Below are 21,299 nucleotides of genomic sequence, written 5' to 3' on the forward strand. Positions count from 1 at the left end.
GGGGGGAAGACTCTTCACTAGCACCAAATTGTGCAGTATTAAATAAGCCTAATACCATTAGGTATAGTAGCCTATGATATAGGTGGGTATGATGGGTATACACATTCAAGGTTTTATAACTGGGCAATTTACGTGAGGATACATAGATTTATTTAACGTAATAGTACAAGGTAATAAAAAATAACAATTGAAATGCTTAAGCATTTAATATAACCTTGGGTACGAAAATACGTTCGAAAAGAACTTTTAACCTAACTATTTACTATAGTTCCTTTAAAGTTACGTTAATCGCGCACAAAACTATATTTATAAAGGGCCCGCAATACTTATGCGTATTCTAAACTCGTCTTTTACGACTGAAACAAGTTAAACTTGAGTTTAAAAAGCAAAAACTGAATAAAATTAGTCAAATTCCGTCACTGTACAAACTCCCGCCATTGAATATGAGCGAACATGCATTGCATATTTTACAGTGTTGCCAGATTTTGTTTGCTGTCGCGAATTAAGTTACGAGGTTTTGTGACTGTGCTCACTGCCACGTAATTAAATCATCTACGTTTTTTCAGTTAGGGTAATGTATGCCTAATTTACCATGTTTTTGACATACTACACAAGCTTTAGAATGATATTTTTCTTGGTGGAAAGCAATGTCAGGATAAGTTTATATACAGACTAGTTAAACGTGGGACCTACAACTGTGTCTACGATCTTTACTATTTCATACATCTTATGGCAATACACCTCTTTAAACTTCCTAATTGGCAATACACCTCTTTAAACTTTCTTCCTAAAATGCCTAATTATTAAAACAGACTTTTGTATTGTTGTATTTGTTTAAACTTTGTATAAAATCAATCTGAATCGACAACAGAAGCAGAACTTGCTGCCTTTTTACGAGCAAGATATCGTTCTTTTGCAGACAACACTGTATCTGTTGTTGAATGTTTTACAAACTTTGTAGAATTCGTTTTACTTTTTTCTTCATCAGTGATTTTAAACTTATTGTCTTTTTTATCATCCCTGCTTCGTTTATTCGATTCTGAATTACTCTTTTCTTCACGTCCTCTCTCGTTATCTCTTTTACTTTTGCCTTCTTCATGTTGGTTAATAGAACTCCTTTCTCCTTCTCTTCTCTTATTATCCGGAGTTGGATCTCGATGCTTCCTCCTTGAAGAAGAGGTCCTTTCTTCCTCCCTAGAGTCCTCTCTACGATTTCGATGTCGAGATTCCTCTTTACGACTTCTGGATTCCTTTTGATCACTAGATCTTCTCTCTTTCTCTACAGAGTCCTCCTTATCCTTCTTTGAAGTCCGTTTCTGATCCTTGGATCTCTCCCTATAGTCCAGATCTCTTGAGTCTCTCTTCTCATCCCTAGAACGATTTTTTTCATCATTTTTCCTCCTTTCTCGGTCTCCCCTTTTCTTTTGTTCCTCCCCTGAAGATCCTTCCTCTTCATCCGAATCTGAGAATGATATATCTGTGTCCGCATCTTCATCATTATCTGGTGGAGGATCTGAGGTTGTTGCAGGAACTTCTGGTTCACTTGGTGGTTCTTTTTTAACACTGCGAAAATAAATACAACAAGTCAACAATATTATAATCATACCTTCTTAGGTTGGTACATATATAATAAAAAATGTTGATGTATAGTATGGCTGACAATTTAGAAACTTTATGAAACCACCGAATTGTAGCAATTGCCACAATACACAAATAATAATTTATGTAGCTATTGTGGCACGCCCAAAACTTGGTTAAATGGCATAGTTGTCTTTAGGGTCGATTTGTAAGCCCACACAAAATAATTCCATTACTGATGTTGTAAATAAAAACATACTAAAATACAAACCTTGTTTCACCAACTTGTCGGTTCAACAAATGTTTATAAAAACCACTAAGATCTCTTTGTTTCTTCACATCCATTGCATCTGGAACAGATAAACTAAAAATTACTCTTTCTGGTACATAAGAGCATTTTTTAAGGATTCGGTCAAAGTGCTTTGCACTGAAAACAAGGACCATGAGGAATAAATGCAAGAAGATATGTCAGGCATCAAACGTATTGCTACAACCCAATTATTGACCACTCAGCTGGAACAATGTCCACAAGTGTCTATTTCAAGTACACATACACCTATCGGAACTTGTATCTTACAATCACCATGCACTTCCATTCCAACCTTAACACCTCACCTTCAATGGCTGCCATCCTTCTTTCTTCTTCTTCTTCCTGCTGTCTCTCTTCCATCCTCTTCTTATAAGCGGATGTTACGAACGCAGGTTTATCACTGAACTGATCTCCCTCCATCTTACGCTCCCTTTCAATCTTCCTCTCTTCAACTCTCTGCTTCTCACGAGCTCGAGACTCCGCAGCTTTCATCAGTTGCCCGATGTATTTCGGCTGCCAAGGTTTACAAGTAATTGAAACAAGTTTTACAAATTTGCAGACATTCTTGCCATTTCCCTTATAAGCTTTATTTTAAATTTGGGGATGTTTTTTTATTAATTTATATAATTTAATATAAATTTTGACCACATTTTTATTTCAAATTCCACATTTGTCCATTGTTTTAGGCATTTAAGTATCCCCTTTCCTTAACAAATACAATATTTATATTTTACAACTCACAGCTTTTTGTTTATCAGCAGACACAACAGCAGCAGGTGTATTCTTGATGGCATTTTTTTGTTTCATATCATCGTATATGCTGTCGTATTCGTAAACTGTCGCATCTTGTTCCATTGCTTTTTGTATCTCAATTTTTGTCTGAAATGAAAGTTTTATTTAAATGTCTGCTGTTGCCTCGTCACGAGTGCTATAAATATGAAACATTCGTTCATACAATGTTCATGAAGTTAAGGCTACTATAGGCTGACAGAAAGTGTTGCTGACACCTCAAAGTACAGGCATTCATTTACATACAAGCATATATAACTCTATGGAATTGTGATGTAAGCACTAGACATCTTAGTTTGTTTAGTTAGAAAATAAACAACAACTCAATATAAAAGGAACCCAAGGTTTTACCTGTTTTTTGACAATTTTCTTCATAGCTTCTTTATGAATTTGTGCGTTCACATCTTTATGTCCGTCTTCCTCCTCACTGGAGTCTCCACCAAACGCAGCAAGACGAGGTTTTAATATCGAACTTTTATTCAAAACTTTCTTCAATGTTGGTTTGTCTTTGCGGATAATGAGACCATACCTGTTGATATTCGTAATGGTGGAAATGTTGAAATTGTGGGTAAAGTATTATAATATATGAATCATGGGCGCCGTTTTATATGGTGCAGACGAGGCCGGCCTACTCTGGATATAATGCAGACGGTGCAGCACCTGCTGCGTATAACTGCATTTTATTAATAAAACCCGTTTAAAATTAAAGAACTAGTCGTTTTAAGCCCGCAAATAGCTAAAGAACTATATATTCAAACGTACTCAGTTATTACGCCATCGATTGGCGTAACAAAGATCATTTTCCGTAATGTTTTTCTCAACCACGCGTCCACGCATAAGGCTTTGTTACGACATAGTAGCGATTCACACGCTGATTATTTGCGTCATATTATTATTTGATGCGTCGATTATTGACGTCATAATACGGTTTGACGCGTTTATTATTAGCAATCCAAGAGAAAGCAAACTGAATAGTGTACGTTTACGGTGGAGACTGTTTATTAAAACTTTAACGAAAAGTGAACATACGTTAGTTTTATACTTAAAACAGCTTGCTATGAGTGTATGGCTAGCGCCTTTGCAAATACGGTTATACAACGACTGTATTAAAATAAAACAAATAACACATACATTGGTCTGTATTCAACACATTAAAGCTTTAACTTAACGGTTTAATCTTTTGGCGTGGCGAATGTCCTTGAATTCAATTAAGTACTTTAACAGCCATCTGCAGACATAGGTGCTTGCTACTTATTTTGGAACAAACTTTAGCTGCTCGTAAAATTAATACGCTATCGAAAGTAACGATTGACAGGCAAAGCCTAAGTTGCGAATCGCTTAAAAACGATCTACAAACAGTTTTAATGATTTAAAAACCCCTCAAACACTAGATCTGTACAAAATTAAGACCTATGTAATAATCAACAGCATTGATGTTTCTTGAGGCGTCATTAATGTTCGTGTGCGTATCGTAGGAACAACGTCCTTCAAAGAACGACGAACGAGTTTGACTGTGTGATTTTGCCAGTTTCATACCCGCATGAACGATAGGCAGCAGTTTTGGCAAACTTTAATAGTCGCCGTTATTGTTACTGCTGCCATGGAAAGTATAGCTTAATCGTGTTTTGGCGCGAGTGAAAAAAAACTCGCGTATACCGTATTTTCCTAATTTCTCCCAAACGAATGACGTCATCATAAACGTGGCCTCTTCTGCAATTTAAAAAAATCGGCGCCTATGATATGAATTATCATGAAAAGTTAATATAATCGAAAGATAAAACCATTTATCTATTATAGGATATAAGCAAGACATGGGACTATACAAAGAAGATGGAAAATTTTTTCCGCTAGAGGCGGTAATTATTTAAATTAAAAAATACGGAAAAAACGAACAAAACAGCACTACAAAGTGTTAATAAGTGTAAAACAAATTAATTAAATAATAAAAATACCTTTCTAAATACATAAAACACTAGTAAGAACATATTTCCCACATTAGGTCGGTTATATACGCTCTTTCGTTGTGTTTACTGTCGTCGAGTCTGTGGTGTAGCGGTTTGCGTGTGGTCGTGAACTCTCTTTGTTTCATTTTTACCGAGTTCGAGTCCCGCACAGTGGAATACTTTTTTATATTTTTTTTTCAAGTTTTTTTTGTTTGACGAGTTAGGGGTTAGGGGTTAGTGTTAGGGGTTAGTGTTAGGGGTTAGTGTTAGGGGTTAGAGGTTAGGGGTTAGGGGTTAGGGGTTAGTGTTAGGGGTTAGTGTTAGGGGTTAGAGGTTAGGGGTTAGTGTTAGGGGTTAGGGGTTTATATCTTATGTGTATAAACCGTGAAACCAACTGCTCCCCATAAAATAGAGAAACGAATTTGTCATCGTCTCCTAGCGGAAAAAATTTTCCGTCTTCTCTGTATAGCTCCATGTATAAGCAACCAAAGCAAGTATGGTTTATCACTTTGAGTCCGCATATAGACTCTGTGAGTTACTGTTTTGTAGCCAAATTTATCAAGTTTATAGTGCCACATGATCTAAAAAAACATGTGATACCGTTTATAAGGGACCAATGGGGCAATAATGGTGTAATGATGGTTGTCAGTGACCTTTATTCTTTACACTTGCAAATATACAAAACAGACTAAATCTGTCGCTCTACGGAGTTGCCGTGACTATTTATCATAAAACTAGTAATTACTTACTGTTTTGTGGAGCTCATTTCCGCTTTAATCGGCTCCAAAACAACAGAAATCGTGCGGGCGTAAGTCAATCAACAAAATATCAACAACTACACAATACACCAATGTGTTCCTAAAACTTAGTTGCAAAATGATCGCAAATGCCCGCACTTTGCGCTTTATATTTTGATGTTATAAAAAGGCTAAGTGCTAAAATAATTACTTGAAAACGTATTTTACTAAATACTATAGTAATTAAAAATTAATATATTTACTTAATTGGAGAATAATGTGGTCGACAAACGGTTCTTATTATATACACCTTGGTATCTTGTATATATTTTGTCAGAATCACGTTGTTTACATTTTGTTTTTAAGATGGATACAGACAGAGAAACATTAGACCCAAACAAACTGGCAAACTTCGCCATGAACTTGAAACCTGGCACATTGTGCAATTATGCAACTAGCGTAGATCATATACAACAAATAAAACCTACTAAAGACATCGTCGAAAACGAAAAAATATCGATAAAACCAAACCAACATTGGATTTGTCCAAAATGCAAAGTCGTTTTTGAAACAAGGGGAAAATTTGATTACCATAAACGTATGCATAAAGAGAGGTACAAAATACTTTATTTATAATACTTAAAATAATTTACCCCAACGTTATATGTCAACAAAAACACTAGTATAGTTCAGTATACTATTACACTACTACATGGACATGCTTTGCTGTCTGTTATACAATAGAGTTTTCAAGAGAGACCTTAATCTTACTACACTCATGATTCTGGCACAGTTTTCTTACATACTTTTTCTTACAGAGTTTTCAAGAGATTTTCATGTTCAATTTGCGCAAAACTTTTTCCCACCAAGCAATCATTACAAGTTCACTCTGTTGTTCATTCACAACCACAAGATCGACCGTTCAGCTGCAAAACTTGCTCGAAAAGTTTTCAAACTAAACAAAATTTACAAAACCACATGAACATTCATTTAGGTATAAAATGGCTGTATTATTTCAATGAAATAGCCTGTACCAGTACCAGACAGCTTCTCTATCCCAATATATTTCAATGTATTACCATTTCGGTTGAAAATGTTATTTTAAAATCTGGTACAATGGTAGATTTAAAATATTTCTCCTCTGAAAGGATATCTGGTGAATCTCTTTTAAAAATTTAGCCTTAAACCATACAATATTTTTATTTTGTACAGATATTAAACCGTTTAAATGCAAGAAATGCAACAAGAGTTTTCGGGAGCAGTCAACCCTTACTAAACACTTGGCAACACACACTAAGGAAAAACACCATTCATGCAGTACGTGCAACATGAAGTTTTCACAGGTATAATAAATACATTTTCTATGATTATTACACTATCTGTTTGCATATTGACTTCTGAAATTGAGGTAATGTTTTCAACAATAAACTGGATATTTATTTACCTCTCATTAACCTGTCAAATACCCTCAATTCTGCTCATTAAATGCTCTCGTGAGAATAAACCACAATCTAACCATGTCCTTTCCTTGATGTCTTTAGCCAGTTCTACTTTTTCCTTGACTGTTTTTATAATTTACTCTCCAGGCAAGTTCACTACAGAGACATGTCAATAAGTTCCACCAAAACTTTGACAACTTCTCAGGTTTCTTGCCGGCCCTGGGAGCTGAGATAGTGGCCAACCAACTAATGCTGCTCGAAAACAAACTTGATCCTTAACTTATTATCTTCTGTGAAATAAATATACCTCGACACTTATAAAAAAACCTGCCCTTTATATTACCTTTGTTTAGTGAAGTAATTGGTGTTAGGGTTGGTTGTTAGAAGTTTCACCAGTTGTTTGAATTACGGTCCACTAATGTCTTTACCTTAACTTAGGTAGTTTGCAACAACTTTCATAATTTTACTGGCTATGTGTCTACACAGAATTTTTAAATTCAATATTATGAAACAACTTGCATAAAGTTTCCACATAAGAATTTTCAAAGTCAGTATTAATTACAGTAAAATAGGTTTTGATAGTGTTGAACAGGTTAAATTTGGAACCAAATTAGCCAACTAGTCATAGTCGGAAATCGAGTCATTAAACATCCTCTAGCTATCTGCGAACGGTTGCATTTCCTACCACCAATAAATTCCACTTGCAACCTGGCACAACTAAGAAGAACAAGCTTTCAATTCAACAGCTGGCGTTACTATTTCTCTTTTGGCAACTATGGATTATACACTAAGAAGTTGCAAGATTCCTAGCTAAGCCAAGTTTTGACAAGCTAACTAACAACTAAACAGCCTAATAAATTAAAATCACATTTCATATCCGAAGGAACTCTTTTTATTTCACAAGATATAAGACTTTTCAAATTAAAATGAAACTATTGGTTTCCAAACGTGTTGAACTTGAAATAGAAATGGCACGACAGGAGATGTGGAATTTTGGTGGCACCTTCCAGAAACACGGAACAAATATAAATAAAAAGTTTCTTTAATCTTCAGCCATATCTGCAGCAATTTGGTCAGCTTTAGTAAGAACTTCTTGAATGTCACCAACCATGTAGAAAGCTCCCTCAGGTAAATGGTCGAGTTCACCTGGAAGTTTGTGTTGGTTATTTTTGATAAAGTTTAAAGTGTTAAATGAGAACACCAGGGGGAAAAACAAGTTTAGCAGATTTCCAAAAATCAGTGTAAAGTTAATACTCCAAATTGTGTTGACATAATTATTAAGAACAAGTTTGGGTAATCCAGACGACCTAGGAAAAAGAGACAAAACAATGCTTTCACAATATTAATAACAAACTTGTACCTTCAAGAATCCTGTTGAATCCAATCATTGTATCTTTCAAAGACACCAACTTGCCTGGGGTACCAGTGAAGGTTTCAGCCACCTGTAACAACGGAAAGATGTTAATGACGTTTTGAAACCAAAACACCCACTGAGAGAACATACAAGCAAACACCATCATTTATTTCTAGCAACAAACCAATTCTAGCAACAAACCAATTCTAGCAACAAACCAATACTTTGTCTTTTTGCTATGACTTTCCAGACATAAATACATTTTTTTTGCTAGACTTTCCAGACATAAATACATTTTGCAAACCTTTCCAAACATAACACAAATACAATCAATAATATTCTTTACTTGAAAAGGTTGTGACAAGAAACGTTGGATCTTGCGAGCTCTGGTCACTGTAAGTTTCTCTTCCTGTGATAATTCACCCATACCAAGGATAGCAATGATGTCCTGGAGTGACTTGTGATCCTGGGGTATAGAAGGTGAAGTAAGCTGGTACGATGCCTCCCACAGTGTTAGGCATAAACGCCAGTACATGTAACAGATAGAAAAAGCAAGGGATACAAACCAAAACTGTTCGATCTATTTAAAACTGTTCGATCTAGTTGTCAATTAAAGACTATTTAAAAGCAATCCCCTTTTTTTAAATATTATAAACGTTTTATAACTCTTGTCAGACAGTTCACCGAGTTATTGAATTAAAGTTACCTTGCTGGAATTATATAAAAAAACAAGGTAACCGAATATATTACTACGCCTCACCTGTAAAATCTTCTTCACCCTCCTTGCGCAATCATAATGTTCAATACCAACAATGTTGGGGTCCATGATACGAGAGGATGATTCAAGTGGGTCCACAGCGGGGTAGAAACCAAGTTCTGATACTTGACGGGACAACACAGTTGTTGCATCCAAGTGAGAGAAGGTGGTGGCTGGACTTGGATCAGTCAAATCGTCAGCAGGTACGTAGATGGCCTGAATAAGTAGGAAAGCTCAGATATTGTAAGCAACAGGATGCAGCCAGATTATGACAGTTATAAAGACAACGTATTAACCAAACAACATTGCTGAAAAAAATTTACAAAGAGTGAACAGGATTTTTAAAGTTCGTTTTAATTTTAGCGATGTTTGGCTCTAATTTATCTTGTCAGAAATACCTTGATCGTTCTCACATCAAACAAATTTCTTATTATTATCAGTAAAACATTTTATTGGTTTACCTGTACAGATGTGATGGATCCTTTCTTGGTGGTTGTGATTCTCTCCTGCATGGTACCCATGTCAGTAGCCAGGGTGGGTTGGTAACCGACAGCTGATGGGATACGACCAAGCAAAGCAGATACCTCAGAACCAGCTTGGGTGAACCTAGGTTAAAACACATTTTAACTAATTTGCATTGTTTTAAAAATAAAGGGTGGTGACATTTTTTAATATGCATTGTTTTTTAAGATAAGTGTGGTCACAAGGATTTGGTTGACAACAATTTTATTCTGATTTATATTAAATTTAAACTTTTGCTTCTTCAATGTCAAAATTCAAGACAAGGTTCAAATGCAACTGGAGATGATCAACTTTTGCACACAAAAAAAAGGTTGGTTTGGAAATCCTTCTACCACAAATAGGTTTATCAGCGTTAGTTTTTACCTGAAAATGTTGTCAATAAACAGAAGCACGTCTTGTCCCTCCATATCACGGAAATATTCAGCAACAGTTAAACCAGTGAGTGCGACTCGTGCACGTGCACCCGGTGGTTCGTTCATTTGTCCGTATACAAGTGCTACCTGTTATGTATTATTTTGTTAACATTGGACTGGGTGGTCTCATTAGTATCTACAAACGAACAGGCATGTTACGGGAGATTTAGACTAGTGTTGGCCCATTCTGTAGTTTTCACTGCTTAGTTTTTAAAATGAATTCATTTTTAGCGAGTTTTACAAATATTTTAATGAGCTCTTTTTCAGGATTCATTGACATTCTTCGCACACACTGCACCATGAAATACTATTAAAACATTTCAACATCAACCACCAATATCATACCTTTGATGTTTTATCAGTGAGTGAGATGACACCGGAATCAATCATCTCATGGTAAAGATCGTTCCCTTCTCTTGTTCGTTCACCAACACCAGCAAACACAGAGTAACCACCATGAGCTTTCGCTACATTGTTGATAAGTTCCATGATGAAGACAGTCTTGCCGACACCAGCACCACCAAACAAACCTGAAATATAAACAAGGTTTAATCATATAGCCTTTCATGTGCAAAAATTAGTCATCATAGGGACAGATAAGAAGCCTCCAGCAGTAAACCTATAAACAGTGTATATTACACCTTTAAATTCATAATTGATTGCAATATTATTAAATTAGTGACCCTGGATAGGTCAATATCCACCCTATACTTCCAGCAGCAAACCTACCAATCTTTCCTCCCTTTGCATAGGGAGCAAGGAGATCCACAACCTTGATTCCAGTTTCAAGAATCTCTTGAGCACCACCAGTATCAATCAGGTCTGGGGGTGGCGCGTGGATGCCGGCAAAGCTGGAACGCAAGATATGATAATCACAATCTTATTTAAAAGGATTGCAATAAACATTAGTAACCTATTCCATTGATTATAACGCATACAACCAACGCTGAAACAGCACCCTAATACCAAATTATCCAAACAAGCCTATTACACCAGAACTTCTGCCACATGCAAAAATGTTAAAAAACCAGAATTATCCCTCTTGTATACTCTTAGTAAATGTACACCAATCCAGATAAAATACGCCAACCCTGGCATTAGATACAAATCCAGGTGTGAATCACACAGGATGTCACCCATAAACAATAAAATACATAGCAACCAACTTACTGTTCAGTATCCACTGGTCCACGTTCATCAATAGGCTCCCCAATAACATTGATGATTCTACCGAGGGTTCCTGGACCAACCGGAACTCTGATTGGTCCACCAACATCCACGACCTTTTGACCTCTCACCAATCTCTCAGTGGAATCCATAGCGATGGTTCGGACGGTGTTTTGACCTGGTGGGAAGTTTAATTTATTGGTTTTCAGTGAGTAACTCTAAGCATGCATAGAAGCCGTATTATAAGAACCATTTATCTGGTTTTGACGCGGTAAAAAGTATATTGTTATTTTGTTAATGGAATATTGTTATTTTGTTTATGTTTAAAAGCAATTACAGCTATCAAAATGTGTAAATGGGATATAAGAACAAACTTGTTCTCTTACTATACTATTAAAGTGCAACAATTGCAATGTTAATCCAAATAAAGATTAAATTTTAACCCTATAAAATAGTTTAACACTGTCGGGTGCTGGGGTAATCTCTGGCCTTTGTGGATTTCCAGACTTGCAAAATGTATCTTCTCACCCACATAAAACAGAAATCTGCATAAAACACAAACAAATAACCACACAATTCAATTTATACCAAGATGCTGTGCAACTTCCAGCACAAGTCTGGTGTCTCTTCCTTCCACTTCAAGGGCATTGAGGATCCTTGGTCTTCCCTCCTCAAAATGAACATCCACTACTGGCCCAATGACGGCCACTACCTCTCCCTTCAATACACCAGGTGCTGCAGTTTCTTTGGCCGCAGCTTTCGCACTGTAATCGCCTGTGAATGCATTGGTTGACGTATAATAAACAGTTTAATCTAATATTAATGGAATAATAAAAAAGAAATTCTTATAATGAAATCTGCAGGTTTATGGGTAATTGCATAATGCAAAACTGTAATACATGCATGCAAAACATTAATCTGCATAATATTTAGTAAAATGTAACCCAGAATACCATTTGCTTTAACCAAAATCAAGCAGAATAAATAAACAACACTAGTTGTACTCACGATTGATCAGATTTGTTGCGGATCGTGCGCCATTGTTCACCAATGGAGAGGCCGATTGGAAAGCCTTCAAACAACTCCTTGCCGTGTTCAACATATTGCCAAATCAAGGGATATAACGGGTCCTGTTTGAAAGGGCAACCACTTATACCCGTACCTGCTATAAAATGTAAGAACTAGTTGTTAATAACTGAACAAAAACGAACTGATTATAAATAACCTCAACTTGAATTCGTTGAAACGTTCTCCGGTGAAACCGTTCATGCGTAACGTCACGGTGGCGACCTTGCCCCTGATTATAGTTCGGGAAATCCTAAATGACGTAATAATGTTTGGGGACTGAGAAATGGTGTTGAAATTTTACTCGTTGTTCAAATAAATGCGAATGAGACAATTTTTATTGATTGTGTTGTTATTTAAAAATAGTTATTTAAGTTAATAATTTATATTGATAAAACTAAAGCCTAGGAAATCGTACATGCAAGGAAAATAGAAAAAAAATTATCTAAATTTAAAATATGAGAATAAATTTAGTTATTTCAATACATGTGTAAAGTACCATGTTTTATTATAACTATTATGCTTAATTACGAACGAAAATTTATTTCCAATGTTTTCTAAAAACCTCATTTTGTTTACCATAATCGTTATATCTCTAGCTCCCACGTGCGGATACTAAATACGATAATAATCGAGCAGGTGAGCGGATGCGAAAAAGAAAAAGTTTGCGGGTACGTTAAGTACTTGATCACTACAGTCGATGGTGGGCAGGTTGTAATATAGTACCCGCAATGCTGGATGTATCTCTTGAGCGGATATTTAATTTCGGCACATATGGTAGAATTTGAGGCAAGTTAAAAATAAGTCAGGTGGTGAAGCTTAATGTATTTGATGAAGGCGAGGCAACATGGTTAAAGATATCTTTAGTGGGCCATAGAGACAATTATATAAGAAGTTGTTTTAGGTCAGATTTACATCGAGTAGACAAAAAGGATCTATACAGTATTCGATTATGTAAAAGTAAATGATTTTACGCGGCTACTTGTAAGCGGGCACGAGGTGTATGAAACAGAACACCGATGTTATAATGACTGTGGTTGCCTCGCCATGCGGGGATAAGTAAGTTACATTCATTCATAATGGCAAATACACCGGATGGTTAGATTTAGCGGGTAGTTAGTTGGCGTTATATTACGGTTGGGTGTTTACTTATAAAGGGCCTGAGGGTTTAGGTTTACAATAAATGAAGCCAAACTTTGCGACTTCTTATACAATTGTGGTTACCCAAAGTATTTGTGATTTCGGTCAAGATTAACACAAGAATGCCGACGAAGAATAAGCGTCGGAAATTATCTCATATGTGTCGGGAGCTGTTTATTTGTGTCCAAACAATTAGGCGATTATTCATGTTCTCTTTAATTGAGGCGTATACGTCATATTTAAGTTATTATGAAGTAATAATGGGTGTTACGTGGATATTATATTTTGATATGTTACGTCACACACACCACATTGTTATCTCGGGTTCTACTCGTTTTTTTTGTGTCAACGATTCGAGAAATCGGGATACGATAACAATTTAACAAAGCTAATTATTTGTTACGTCATAATCCGCGGGTTAATACTTGCTACCTTTGTGGTGTCATAATTAATCAGAGCTTTAATTCCAGAATTACAAGAGTAGCCGGATAATGATTTATGTCGTATGAATACGTGTTGTTTGCTAAACAATGAAAACCGGATTAAAAGACTGCCATCGGCGAACACGTTATGACGTAACAATAAACGAAAATCCGGCTCATCCAATCAGAGGTTCGAAACTTTTAAATAAAAACATTCCATTCACGTCAAACTTTCGTTGCATGATTTTATTGCTATGGTTACTGGCGTCTCCAGCGTGCTGCAATGACGTCATCGGTAACGTAACGTCATCAGGAAGACTCCTAAGCGTCATGGTGGGAAACAAGTCGATTTTATCGAGGGCCGGATTGTTCAAGCCGATGCATATTAAACGAGTCAACGGAATATTACCCACTGTCATAACCCCCACCTTCAACCCATACAGTGGGGTTTACAACAACAGAAGATTTTCGTATCGGCAAGCTACGTCATCAAGATACAGCGACGCTGCGAGTAATTTTCTACGAACAAGGATATTTTCGATTTTCGGACGTAAGTATATGATAATATATATAGGGGTAATGTGCTAACTTTGGCCTTGATTTTGGGTTCGCATGGTATGTCTCGCTATATGGGACCTTATGTATAGTATAGGGTGGGGAAAGACGGGACATCTTTAGCACAAAATACCCAAATATCCCGTGTTTTGTGTTAGTCGCATACTTCGTATGTTGCACAAACATATCATATTAAACCTACGATCACTCGTTGAAAACACATATTTCGCAATTTAATCTTTTAAGCCGCTTAGTGTTTGGTAGCGCTTACCTGCTTGAAGGTAAATACATCGAGCTTGTTCATACTTGGGGCATCTGTGGTGGTTTAATCGCTAAGTAGGAATGCGGTATTTGAAAAAACGTTTTTCATGTGTGTTGCTGTTTATTTTGTGTGGGTCTATAACATGTATAACGTGCGGCGGTGACGTGCTTTAATTAGAATAATTATAATTAAATAATTAGGTTTATTTACCTTGTCTTTTTAAAGGGAATTTCTCGAACAAATCGATTCAGCTAGCTGGCAGTTATCTTCCATATATGGGCCGTGTGCAAGTGTCAATTCGAGAGCAAAGATGGGGGACAATATGTGGGGACCAGTGGGATGCAAAGGACGCAGCTGTGGCTTGCAGAGAACTTGGGTTTGCGGTCGGTGGGGTCATTGCTCGACCGAGGATGGAATTCGGAAGAGACACCGGCCCTGTTGTTTTAACACAGGTGAAATTACCATTTTAAACAGTTACCCCAAATCATTACATAATATATACGCGTGGTTAACTCGCAAGCGCACATCGGATGCATAAAAAGAACACTTGTGTTATAAATGTGGTTGCTCCGCCGCACGAGAATAAATTTTCACTTTACTAGAATTCTACAATCTTCGCTACCGTAATCAAAGTAGCAAACAAAAGATATTGTTACCAATAAATTCTCCCCAGGTTAGATGTCGAGGCGACGAATCAAAGTTGAGCGAATGTCGATCTACGAGATGGGATGGACACAACTCACTGGAGTGTGGTTCGAAGCTCACCGCTGCTGGAGTCGTGTGTGGTATGTTTAAGAAATAAATGTGTTAATGTAGCTTATTTATCCTTGTGTGACGAGGAAATGACAATCGTTATAACACGGGTGTTCTGTTTCATACACACCGTGTCCGCTTACGCGATGTACCACGTATGTAACTTTGTGAACTTTTCTCTGCTTTATAGTGGCTAACATGGTTATCACATTAAGCGTCACGAATTGGCGGACGTAAATTGACATGGAATTAAAATTAAATACGTGTTTGTTTAACTACAATGTCCTCTTTGTGACGTCATAGTTAACGCGCGATTATTGACGTCATAATGCGGATTGAGTGAAATCCACAAACGCCAGAAACCGCGATAACTTATTATCTTTATCAAGGTTTTATTACATCACGACTTAAATTGTTTGAAATTAACCACAATTTCCTTTGCTCTAAATCACAAACAGTGTACCGCTTACAGAAATAAATCACACAACAACTCATCATAATATGGTATATGACATATACGCATACCGGGTAGGTGATTAAAAGCGTTATCAAAACGTCGACAAAACAAGATTAGTTTCTCCTTTAGGCCTATATGTTGCACTTAGCAGCAGCAGTTTTTATACATAGTTATAGTATGGCCTATTTGTACATGGTTATATTTTGGCCTATATATATATTACACCAAGCATTTCCCTTACTTGCAGGTTGCCCGATAGACGTGTCACCAAACGTCCACACAAGGTGCTTCATATACACTAGCTTTCCCAACGACAGCATGTACTGCATGTACTCGTGTAAGGCGGGTGAGGTTCTGGTGGGAAGTCGACGTAGAAGGTGTGGAGCCGAACAAACATGGTCGGGGACTCGCCCTTACTGCGTACCAAGTGAGATGTTATATGCTAATATACGGCCTATGCTGGAATATAGATATATTGGGATAGGGGGAGATGGGACACCGCTTCATTCAATTTTCTTGTCCCATTTATGGTAGTATACAAAGAACATTCAGAGAATTATAAAACCGTATCCTCACGTCTCCCCCACCCTACTATATGTTATTTGTATGCCGTATAATATAGGACAGGATTTATGAAATTAAGTATGGGTTTGAGATACCATATGTGTCTATAGTGTACCACGACACCCATCATATGTACCATTAAAGTGTTCTACACTTATCTTAGAAATAATGCATGTGTCAGCTATTTTGTCTTTTACTTTACGTTTTTTGCTTACTTGTTCTGCTTTACTTTGACTCTCAATATTTCACTGCTATATTTTTGCATGCAAATCTTCTGATAACTGGTCCATGACATTCTTTCTCCTCGTGCATGTTCTTTTTAGCTATCCCAGAAAGTCGTCGGCAGCTTTGCCAAATCCCTGCGGGAAGCCGACTCCCGTGTCTCCGCCAAAACTTGCTCGAATCTCCCGAGGCATGGAACTCACCGAGCTCTGTGATAGCTTCCATGCCTGCAAACGCTGAGCGCTGCATCCAAATTGGTTGTTGCTTCAACCTCAACACAAACGTCAATTCCACGCAATGCTTTCTACCAGGTGGGCTTCTCCAAGCATTCCTATTTTCATTTTCACATTACCGTTTTCAAACTTTCATTCCGCAAACTTGTATTTCTTTTTTTCGTAGACAAAAAGTTTTATATGGTAGAATGGGTGAAGATGGGACAGCTTTGGCACATAATATCCGAATATCCTGATCGTGTTTTAAATATTTACCAACGGTCTATGGGAGTTTTGAACTTTTGAGCATATAGTTTTACGATTCTTTGAATGTTTCTTGTTTACTACCACATGGGACGAGAAAATAGAGTTAAAAGGTGTCCCAACTTCTCCCATCCTACTGTATATCCCTCCCTTTGGGTTGTTTCTCGTATTTTGTTTCATTTTTACAAGTTTCTTTTTATTGTATATTGGTAATCTTATATTACTATAAGTATGTATTGTTAAACAGCCGATAGTCCATGTTCATTAAGGCCGTGTAGGAACGGTGGTTCGTGCCAGGATTACTTAGGTGGGAGCGGTTACTCGTGTACATGTGTGTTGCCCTATGCTGGAAGGAATTGTGAGGTCGGTTGTTATGTGTTGTTTAAATGAAGCCTGTTATAACTGAGCACAAGGTGCTATGAAAACACCATGTGTGTCTGCTGTATTGGACACCCATGTTATAACTCGACAGTGAGCATGAGGTGTATGAATACACCGTATGTGTGTGGTGTATAAGAAGACACCCATGTTATAACTCAGCAGTGAGCATGAGGTGTATTAAAACACCATGTGTGTGTGGTGTATAAGAATATACCCAACTGGATGTGAATAAATTTATAGAACTTTATGAAATAGTATACCCCAAATAAATAAACATACACTCCATATTTACAGTACCGCCGATCGTGGGGATGCGGGGTGTCCACCACTACACAGGATCTGCGTACAGTTCGTCCCCAACTTCGTATAGTGGGTGGGAGAAGCACTAACGTGGGGAGTTGGCCATGGGTGGTTCAACTTAGAGAGTGAGTGTTTTATTCTATATTGGTGGGTCATATATAGCAAGGCACGCCGCGGGGGGTACTGGGATTTAGGCCAGAGTTGACATACCTCTAAAATAAGCACATTCTATTTCATATGGGTAAGGTGCTATGACAAGGTATGACTTAATATCTGGGATTTAGACCAGTGTTTGGGTAAAGAAACCACGATATGTGATGCGGATGGCTGCGTACTAGTCTGTATTTAAAATACGCTTACCGTAATGTTAAATACAGTAGAGCGGGGGAAGATGGGACACCTTTAACAAATAATATCCAAATAGTCTGACCGTGTTCTAAACAATTAACAACAGTCTGTGGAAGTCGTGAAGATACGGTTTGATAATTCATTGAATGTTCTTTGTTTACTACCAAATGAAAAGAGAAAAATAAACGAAAAGGTGTCCCATCTTCCCCCACCCTACTATAATAATTGATGTGATCTCGTATAGTAACGACGAACACTTTTGCGTCGGAACTTTGATAGCTCCACAATGGGTTGCAACGGCCGCTCACTGCATGAAAGAAAAGTAAGTCATGGATCTTGTCCTATTTTTTTTGCGCTGTGGAGTGCTCGCCTATGGACCAGGAGATGTAGGTTCGAGGTCCACGCTGCTACAGGTGCGGGCGTATGAGTCCTTGTACAAAACAGTTAACCGAAATTGTTCTAAATCAGTTGGCTGGTTAGCCCCAACGTTACATACGTAGTCACTCGTAAGCAGGCACGAGGTGTATGAAACAGAGCACCCGTGTTATAACGGTTATAGTTTACCAGTCACAAGGGGATAAATAAGTTACATATGTAATTTGTGAGAGGGCACGAGTTCCATGCAACAGAACAACTGCGTATTGTAACGAATACATTGCCCACCATAAGGATAAATAAGTTAAAATAATATTTAGTTTTTCGATTTTTGTTACCGTCGCCACAAGGTTCTAAGGTTTGAATATTGTTTTAGGGGAATCACCTCTGGTCGACAGAATGACACGAAATGGTCGATTCTGGTTGGCCAGCATAGTTTAACCGGGTTCGACAATTCAAGTCAAACAATCGGCTTCTATTCCGTCACAATGCACAACTACACGAACATCGATATTCCGCGAAACGACATCGCGTTGATCAAACTTAATTACCCCGTTGTTATGGGCAACCAGAGTGGGGTAATATGCTTGCCGGGGTGGAGGGGGGAAAACCCCGAACCTGGTACCAAATGTTGGGTAGCAGGGTGGGGACGAAATAGTAAGTATACGACGTAATGTATAGTAATGTAAATGGTGCCGGAATGTAGGTCTTTATAATTTATAGTCATCACAATAATATAGTTTCTGTTCTATTAGAGCGAGGTCTTTATTGAGCAACACCTGGGACCTTAGATGCAGGTTTATTGTCTCATTACCCCAACACGGATTGTCTTGTATATTATATTGTAGCTTTTCAGTGAGGTATACTTGAGACTTGAGATGTAGGTCTATTTCCCTAACACCTATAGCTCAAAACCACGAACTAAGTTCCAAACTTCTTTGGTTTACCGACAAATATTTTCAGCCCCCGTCACTGACGAGGAAGCTCCAACGCTTCACCATGCGGATATTCCGATCTTATCAAACTCTAGGTGTCGCCGTTACAACGACAGACGAAGAGATTATAGCAACATACCTGATGACGTCATATGCGCGGGTTATGACGCAGGCGGTGTGGACGCATGTAAGGTGAGATGACGTCATCGTTTGCTTGGTCGTTCGTTATCAATACTTATGTTCCAATTCGTTACAGCTTATAACACGGGTAGTCTACATTGCATAGCTCTCCACACGGTGGATAATTCGTTGGGTTATAACACATAAAACTAAAATATCTTACTAACTTGCTTATCTACCGCTTACAAAATAACGGCGAAGGACAACTCGATAGAATGTATAACACGGGTGTTCTGCACTGTACACGGTGGCTCTAACTATAATGCAATTAACACGACACCTATCATCACATTTACTGCCAAATGCAACTTAACTACTAGCATGACAGAGTTACACTACAAGCGATCTATCAGTTCATCACTTCGTCTCTTCAAGTCCACTGATACGTATAGTACAAGCGTTTCAACAATTGTATAAACATCCTAAACAATAATAACCTTAAACCGTTTTTAAGTTTAAAACTCGCGTTTAAACATATTCTGACCATAATTCACCAACACCAAACAGCTGCATACAGCAGAAAGTATAAAATGAGAACAGTAGCTTATCTTTCTTATACCACCTCTCAATACTTTATTACTATATGGTAAAAACTGAAAAACCTGCATAACACATTTTGAAAACTAAAACTTAGATGATGGCCTTTTAAAAGTCTTATTAATGGTTAACGCAGCTGACTATATTAAACCACAACCTCGCTATACTTACACAACAACTCCGCAGACTTTCAAATCTCAGGAACCGCTTTGCACTGAATGCGAAAAACGCACAAACAATTATCACAAACACGGGACGCGCGTAAGATAAGTAAGGGCTGACAGGAATAATAGCAACGGTCAAGATAATGAGTGATAAACGTAATTTACATTGATCCTTGCGCGGCTGGACAGTGACAGTTGTTATAACACGGGTGTTCTGTTTAATACATCCCGTGCTTGCTTGCCGTGAAATAGGCTCCTATAGGACGCACGCCAACGATGGTAACAGCGTCGAGCCTCGAACCCAAACGCAGGGGCGTCATAACCACTCTGCTACAGCATCTCCTTTCTCGCAGTAAAATTTGCCAATATTGTTGTACCAACGCTTATTTTCCTTTTGTTGCTACAGGGCGACAGCGGAGGACCTTTGATGTGCCTTAGATCCGATGACACCTGGTACCTTGCCGGCGTCGTGTCTTGGGGGTACGGGTGTGCCCAGCCTAACACACCAGGCGTATATACTCGTGTCTCTCATTATTTAAACTGGATATACAACACTTTGCAATTAGTTTAAACTTATTGTATATTAATATTTAATATTCGTTGTGTAAATATACGATGATTCTCATCCTCGTTTACGTTAACCCCAACTGTTAAATTAATATAGTAGGGTGGGGGAAGATGGGACAACTTTTTGTTCTATTTTTTCGTCCCATTTGGTAGTAAACAAAAAACATTCAAAGAATTATAAAACCGTATCCTCACGATTCCCACATACCGTTGTTATAATTGGTAAGAACTCAATCAAAATATTTAGATATTATGAACAAAAGTTGTCCCATCTGCCCCCACCCTACTATATTATTTATTTTAACTTAACAATGTCCTAAACACCAATTTACACAACGTTTTGCAAGCACAAACAAATAATTCACACACAGCCCTTCAGAGCTACCAGCAGGCCACATTTCTGGGCTCGTGGGTTGATAACCACTACCCAGGGTTTTATGCATAACTTAAAGATTTTTATCACAGTCACGCAATGTGTTTTATATGGTATATAATTGCCTGCACTTTCAACCGAGAATTGCAAAATGCGAAATTTGCTTTTTTTTTATATATTGCAAACAGCTCTGTTTAAGTTATTCCTCCAACTG

General features: G+C 37.6%; 4 protein-coding genes across 5 annotated transcripts; 2 read left to right on the plus strand and 2 right to left on the minus strand.

Moving 5' to 3' along the window:
• Positions 1 to 800: 800 nt before the first annotated feature.
• Positions 801 to 5,532, minus strand: LOC149739225 (uncharacterized). Its single transcript, XM_089875715.1, has 6 exons — positions 5,370 to 5,532; positions 3,029 to 3,206; positions 2,630 to 2,767; positions 2,194 to 2,401; positions 1,850 to 1,928; positions 801 to 1,563 (listed from the first exon to the last, which is right to left on the minus strand). Exons 1-6 carry the CDS (start codon positions 5,384 to 5,386, stop codon positions 852 to 854), a joined length of 1,332 nt encoding a protein of 443 aa, XP_089731841.1. The 5' UTR covers positions 5,387 to 5,532; the 3' UTR covers positions 801 to 851.
• A 95-nt stretch (positions 5,533 to 5,627) lies between these two features.
• Positions 5,628 to 7,122, plus strand: LOC149739226 (uncharacterized). Its single transcript, XM_089875731.1, has 4 exons — positions 5,628 to 5,971; positions 6,176 to 6,351; positions 6,570 to 6,700; positions 6,944 to 7,122. The coding sequence occupies exons 1-4, from the start codon at positions 5,724 to 5,726 to the stop codon at positions 7,073 to 7,075; spliced, it is 687 nt and encodes a 228-aa protein (XP_089731857.1). The 5' UTR covers positions 5,628 to 5,723; the 3' UTR covers positions 7,076 to 7,122.
• A 543-nt stretch (positions 7,123 to 7,665) lies between these two features.
• On the minus strand, positions 7,666 to 14,798 carry LOC149739227 (ATP synthase subunit beta, mitochondrial-like). Its single transcript, XM_089875708.1, has 12 exons — positions 14,664 to 14,798; positions 12,018 to 12,327; positions 11,598 to 11,783; positions 11,013 to 11,187; positions 10,572 to 10,693; positions 10,188 to 10,372; positions 9,793 to 9,929; positions 9,369 to 9,513; positions 8,911 to 9,123; positions 8,497 to 8,616; positions 8,157 to 8,238; positions 7,666 to 7,942 (listed from the first exon to the last, which is right to left on the minus strand). Exons 2-12 carry the CDS (start codon positions 12,109 to 12,111, stop codon positions 7,839 to 7,841), a joined length of 1,563 nt encoding a protein of 520 aa, XP_089731834.1. The 5' UTR covers positions 12,112 to 12,327; positions 14,664 to 14,798; the 3' UTR covers positions 7,666 to 7,838.
• LOC149739228 (neurotrypsin-like) lies at positions 13,658 to 21,252 on the plus strand. 2 transcript variants are annotated; one of them, XM_089875701.1, is made up of 11 exons: positions 13,658 to 14,186; positions 14,679 to 14,905; positions 15,127 to 15,238; positions 15,911 to 16,090; positions 16,551 to 16,760; positions 17,173 to 17,288; positions 17,601 to 17,731; positions 18,199 to 18,276; positions 18,706 to 18,986; positions 19,293 to 19,456; positions 20,552 to 21,252. In XM_089875701.1, the coding sequence occupies exons 1-11, from the start codon at positions 13,745 to 13,747 to the stop codon at positions 20,714 to 20,716; spliced, it is 2,106 nt and encodes a 701-aa protein (XP_089731827.1). In that variant the 5' UTR covers positions 13,658 to 13,744; the 3' UTR covers positions 20,717 to 21,252. The 2 variants fall into 2 exon arrangements, with proteins under 2 accessions (XP_089731827.1, XP_089731828.1); XM_089875702.1 differs by lacking the exon at positions 16,551 to 16,760.
• Positions 21,253 to 21,299: the final 47 nt, after the last annotated feature.

The sequence above is a fragment of the Ciona robusta genome, chromosome 3 (genome assembly GCF_009617815.1).
Source record: "Ciona robusta chromosome 3, ASM961781v2".
NCBI lineage: Eukaryota > Metazoa > Chordata > Ascidiacea > Phlebobranchia > Cionidae > Ciona > Ciona robusta.